The sequence below is a fragment of the Oreochromis aureus genome, linkage group 23 (genome assembly GCF_013358895.1).
Source record: "Oreochromis aureus strain Israel breed Guangdong linkage group 23, ZZ_aureus, whole genome shotgun sequence".
In the NCBI taxonomy this organism is placed as follows: Eukaryota; Metazoa; Chordata; class Actinopteri; order Cichliformes; family Cichlidae; genus Oreochromis; species Oreochromis aureus.
In genome coordinates, this window is record NC_052963.1 from 27,078,403 (window position 1) to 27,084,427 (window position 6,025).

General features: G+C 40.8%; 1 protein-coding gene across 2 annotated transcripts; it reads left to right on the forward strand.

Moving 5' to 3' along the window:
- The first annotated feature begins 1,679 nt into the window (after positions 1-1,679).
- Positions 1,680-5,113, forward strand: LOC116325021 (mid1-interacting protein 1-B-like). 2 transcript variants are annotated; one of them, XM_031745822.2, is made up of 2 exons: positions 1,680-1,850; positions 2,563-5,113. In XM_031745822.2, the coding sequence occupies exon 2, from the start codon at positions 2,745-2,747 to the stop codon at positions 3,225-3,227; it is 483 nt and encodes a 160-aa protein (XP_031601682.1). In that variant the 5' UTR covers positions 1,680-1,850; positions 2,563-2,744; the 3' UTR covers positions 3,228-5,113. The 2 variants fall into 2 exon arrangements, with proteins under 2 accessions (XP_031601682.1, XP_039463399.1); XM_039607465.1 differs by lacking the exon at positions 1,680-1,850 and adding an exon at positions 1,923-2,350.
- Positions 5,114-6,025: the final 912 nt, after the last annotated feature.

The following is a 6,025-nucleotide window of genomic DNA, read 5'->3' on the forward strand; positions in this document are numbered from 1 at the left end:
TATAAGAAAACCTTACATGTAATATGTAACCTTACATTGACATAATAGCATCACACAGTTGCTGCAGCTTTGTCAGCTCCACATTCATGTGAATCCATCCACAAGAATCTCCTGTTTCACCACATCCCCAAAGGTGCTCCATTGGATTGAGGATCTGGTGTCTCTGGAGGCCATTTGAGTACAGAGAACTCCTTGTCATGTTCAAGAAATCACTTTGAGATTGAGTTTTGTGACATGGTGTGTTTTCCTAATGGAAGAATTATTAGGATAGGTAACAATACTTAGACTGTGGCGTTTAAACAATGCTCAGCATACCAAGAAAATATCCATCATACCTTTACACCAGAAAAAAACTGAACCACTGATACAAAGCTGGATGGACCAATGCTTACATGTCATTCATCAAATTCTGAACCTACCATCTGAATAATGAAGCAGAAATTGAAACTCATCAGATCAGATGATCTGCTAGCTTCTCGAGCTATTTTCTCTTAGAGAACAATCATATGTTCAGAGTCGCTTAAATCAACTTTCTTTTCCCTTCTCATGCTCATTTTGAACTTCAGCAGGTTGTCTTGACTATTTTATACATGCCTAAATGCATTCAGATAGTGCCATGTGATTGGCTGATAAGATATTTGTATTAACAAGAAGCTAAAAAGTATACCTACTGCTGTTTGGCATTATTTAAAAAAGAGAGTCCTGGTAATAAACTAAAATACACAGTGAAAATAAATACTTCATGGCTGGGAAAGAACTCAGTCGTAATATTAACGTGGAGCCAGACGGGGGCAATGTTTTACACATCACAGAGGAACACATCCATCCATTAGAGACAGACAACCATTCCCACTCACATTCATACATAACACACAATTTAGAATCACCAGTTAACCTAGCCTGCATGTTTCAGAACTGACTGTGGGAAACCAGAATACCCTGAGAGAATCCTTGCAAACACGTTAGAACGTATGAAATAATCTTTAAAATACTCATTTGTGGAAATGAAAACAAGAGTATGAGATTGTGAAAACCTTCCTCATATGGAATCAGAAACTTCTAGTGAGTTTCAAAAGTTGTAATATTTTAAATTAAATTTGTAACGAACATTTAGTAACATCATCCTTGACTCCTTTGAAATATAATCTAGTCTGATCTGATTATCATTATCATTATATATATTATTTGATCTACATCTTTTGACTTATTTGAGCTACCTTACTAAGTCCTGATGTACTAAATAGAGGACATCTTGGGCTTTCCGTTGATATCTGATGTGTTTGGGTGGTCTCTGTTACCTCCAAATAGGAAGGAAATCACAAAAGTTCTCTTTTCCTGGGTTCTCAGGGGGATATTGATGCTTATTTGTTCATACAAAAGTAACAATAATTTATTTCCCCCCAAAGAGGGGGGACAAGGTTGCATCAGTCACAACGTGACAAACTATATAAAATAAAACAAAGTCTTAATAATATATTTAAATTTTAATTTAATTACTGTTTTCGTTTTAAACCTTAAATGTAAATAAATATATTATTTCGAAATAAAAATAAAGCTTAGAAAAAGCTTTATTTTTCTAAGCTTTATTTTTTTGAAATAAAAATAAAGCTTAGAAAAAGCTTTATTTTTATTCAAGTCAGTTTATAAACAATGCAACACTAACCGACGGTCTCCGTGACGTCACGCCCTCTGTGATTGGCTGTGATCGTGATCCCATGTTTCGCTCCGCCCCGACTGTCCTGCCTCCCTGACAAACACCACCGGCCCGACCGTCTGCACGATCCCCTTTCCGGACAGCTTTAACGGGCAGAAGCAGCGATTTGGTACCCAGGAACCAAAGCCGACACACGGTAAGCTCACGTAGGCGCACTGCCACCGGTGTTTACCCGGTTTAAAATTCGACTTAGCGAGCTAACGGTACCCGGAATCACCCGCTGGCTGGGGTGGCGAGGCTAATAAGAGCAGATGTGCGGTCATTTGTTCCGGTTAAAATGAAGATTCAAGCGGTGTAAGCGTCACTAATTCACAGTTACATAGACGGGGTAGATGGTTTATTGGTCCCACCTGTTCAAAGGTCCCCTGGTTTAGCTTTAGAATGAAGCAGGTGGAGGCCGGTGCTTTTATCGGACGGCGCTGTGATTCCCCTTCATTTCCGTGTTTTGTCCCGCAGACCCCCCTCCTCCTCTGCCCGGGCTGCCCCCGCAGGTGTTCACGCTGTTTTTGAAAAACGTTGCAGCACCTCACGTTTCTCACGTTTCTTATTTGCATGCGAGGCTGTGGCCGTGCAGCACAGAGGGATTTAAATAATGTAAACCGACATCCAGCAGCAACAGAGGTGGCTGAATATGAAGTGAGTAACGGGGGGGGGATCCGATGTCCGATAATGGATGCAGGATACACTGTTAGAGCTCCTGACTAGTTCTCCCATCCCTGAGCTCTGTAGTTAAATCATGAAGGCCTCAAATGACCCTGCAGATTTCTAGTTGTCGCTTCTGGACATGCTGGGTCTCCATTTGAAGCTGCTTCATCCTTCCTCCTCTTCCTTTTGTTTTTTTATTTCAGGTTTATGCCTCTGGGGTCAGCTGGAGTCCTGCAGCAGAAACACGGGGCCTTCAGCTCAGGAGCTAGCCCATTTTGGAGCAGTGAGTGCCTCCGCAGTCTCTCAGTAATCCTTTAAGGAGCATTAGCGGGCTAAGTTTGGCGCTGCGACCGCTGGCCAAGACGGGCCCTCACCAGCCGCAGTCATGCAGATACCTGACTCCTACAACCAGAAGAACTCACTCTTCAACGCCATGAACCGCTTCATTGGCGCCGTCAACAACATGGACCAGACAGTGATGTTGCCCAGCCTGCTGCGGGACGTCCCGCTGGACGACAGGGATGACCTGAAGCCAACAGAGAACGGGGATGGTGGGGATGACGGTGGTGGCACAGGTAACACCAGTCCCGCCAATGACAGCGCCTACTTCCAGCCTGATGCTGACATGTACAGCTCATACATCCTGCTCAAATCCATCCGCAATGACATCGAGTGGGGCGTCGTGCAAGGCGAGGAGTTGCGGAAGGAGAAGGCAGGTGTGGCCAGCGTGGTAGTGGCAGAGGAGGATGACCTGGAGAAGCAGTTTCACTTCCACCTGAATGGACTCCACGCGGTTCTGTCGAAACTGACGCATAAAGCTAACACACTGACGAATCGCTACAAGGAGGAGATCGGCTGCGGGAACTGACCGCTGAATGTCCCGACGGTTGGCGCTCTGTGGGTTTTAGCTCAGTAACTACAAGTGAAGGAAGGAGCGTGTGCAGACACCAGAATTCACTTAAAAGCTTTTTCACAGCTTGCAGTGGTGGATATCATTGTGTTAAATTAACTAGCCAGTCCCAATAACGGTGAATAAAAATATCTGCAGATTGATTGTGATTGTGTGACTGGAACAATTTGGGCATTTTTTTTTGTCAAATAATGAGAACTACAATTTTAATAACAGTCCTTGTGAGGGTCGTTAAGTCATCTTAAATGCCACTTTTTTGTATTCACTGGCAGCTTTTTGGATCTCATTTTGGCACATGCACTGATGCCGACTTCATTCATTATAGCCAATTTATGCTTTGGTCTTTTTGAAGAGACTTGGCAGTGACATCAGTATATGTCACTAAGCACAAAACTGATTCAAGCTTTAAAATTCTGAATTAAGTCTGGATCTGTGCTACTAAACAATAAGTCAGTACGGTAATGAATTTGTAAAGAATGTTTGCACATGAGTTTTTGCTTGAGACCCTCCAAAATAAACCAATAGTAAAACATTTTAATTCATCAGCTGCTCACTGGTGGTGAATGTTGGAGATCAATCACATGGAATGTGATTACACAAAGTAGCTTTAGTAGCAAATTCAGTTTTAAATATTGTAAAGTTAAGACTAAATTTGATTATCAGCTCTTAAATATATCAAATTAATGAGTTTAAGAGATATATGGTGGGTATGCAGGAGAAGGACAAACAATCTAAAATTGATTAATTTTGAATATTCGGGTAGTTGACCTTTCATCAGGAGAAATCTGTTGCAGTTCTAAACAATTGTAAACAAACATAAGCTTAAAAAAAACCTAAACTAAAAAATTTTAAATGAAAGAGGATCCTGGTATAATCCCTGTGGAATGCCATCGAGCCAAAAATCTGTCTCTGATTCCAATAACTCTTTCTCTGGCATACTTTAAACACCTGAATCCACTCTTTGTCTTCTGGATATGACATCCTGTTAAGATTCAGCAGATTAGAGTGTCTCTGCTCTGAGCTCCCTACAGCAGTTTGTAGTTAAAGAGCTAAAACATGTTCAATGGACTTCCCTTTCTTTTTCTTTTTTTTCTTTTTTTTTTTTTTTTTGAAGACTTCATCTAGGTGGTTGGCTGCTTGCATTCTATTTTCAGGGTTGACATCTGTCTGCCCTTTAAAAAAAAAAAAAAAAAAATCTCCTGACATCCTTCATTTCATGCTGCAAATTCCAAACTATGCAAACAGACGAGAGCACAAAAGAAGCTGGCTTGACATTTCTGTACAGCTTTAGACGCACAAAAAGGAGAAAATAGGAGTCCTTAAATTTCCCAATAGTAATAAGAACCCAGTTCTCATGGTGCATGATCGTTCATAACCTCTTAATATCTCTTGACAAGCGATTGTAACCAGACCACAAATTCTCAGTTCTTTGGTTGTAGCTTCTTAAATGTGGAAGTTCTGATATTTTAAAGATGCCACAGTTTGTCCGTTTGTTAAAGGACTAAAGCACCTTAGGAAAATTTTGAAAATTTTAAGGAGTTTGGCAGAAACCCATTGTTTTTGTCTGGTTTCAGCTGAATAAAAGAGACGGTGTAACGAATGATTATTGGCAGATTTTTGTTGATTTGATTGGACTGAACGTAAAGAAGTGAATGTTTTGATTGTTTGTCGTCTCAAAGCTTTATTTTAATGAATTGAACACTGCTTGATGGTCGATTACACCTGAAGGCGTTCTGGAGTCTGTGTGTGTATGTGTGTGTGAAGAATGCTGGGTGTACATATACTGATGTTTATTGGTTTTTCTATTTCTGTCCAGTTTGACCATTAAAAGTTTTTGGTGTGTATTTTTGGTCTTTTCGTTCATCAAAACTTACTGACCACATTTGAAAAAATGGTTTCCGTGTGGCTGCAACCATCTACAGCTCCAGACCACATGTTACCATGACAGCACTAGTGGTATGTTAGCATGCCGAACAAAGGTGACTGTGTAAAGGTTTTTGTTCTCGTGTTCGAGTTTCAGTCTCTGCGCTTGAAACAGAACGTCTCTTTAGAAAAGTGGCAACTGTTGTAGTTTAACCCCAACAGTGATCTTTGTCCAGCACTAACCCAACAGTTTCAATGGTAATTAAAAACTGAATCTGCTAAGTTTCAGAGGCAGAGGTGGTTTCAGATGCTTTTTTAAGGGGTCATTTGACATTTCATTATGTTGAGGTTTTGCGGACATGTGACCACTAACCACATGACATTAAGTTATCATTTTTGATGAGTGACAATCACGGTAACAGTGAATTATCAAGTAAATAAGGCCCCAGTCACAGGCCTAGAAACCAGTCTGCAACCACTTGTCATGAAGGAATTCATATTATTGTTATTAAGTATTTACCAACTGTTTGCTGACGGTTGATTGCAGTCAAAGGGAAAATGATTGCTAAAGCCTATGTTACACAGGCCTACAGTCATGTTAGTGACCACCTGGCACTAGGAACAAATGTCTATTCCCCAACCAGATGAAAAATACCTCCTTATGCTTGGTTTAGTTGTTGGCGTCTTGCAGAGGTCATATTTTGCTTTGAAGTGATGGATTTGTCCACAAACTCTGTCCAGCTGCCCTCTGAGCTGTAGTGAAACAAAAAATGTAACAAACTGGAAATGGAGGCCCTTTGCCTCATGCCTTGTGTGCATGACATCACATGAGAAACTTCAGCAGAAAACCCCTTAATAAATGTTTTAGGCTAAATATCTGGTAGCATGTTTCT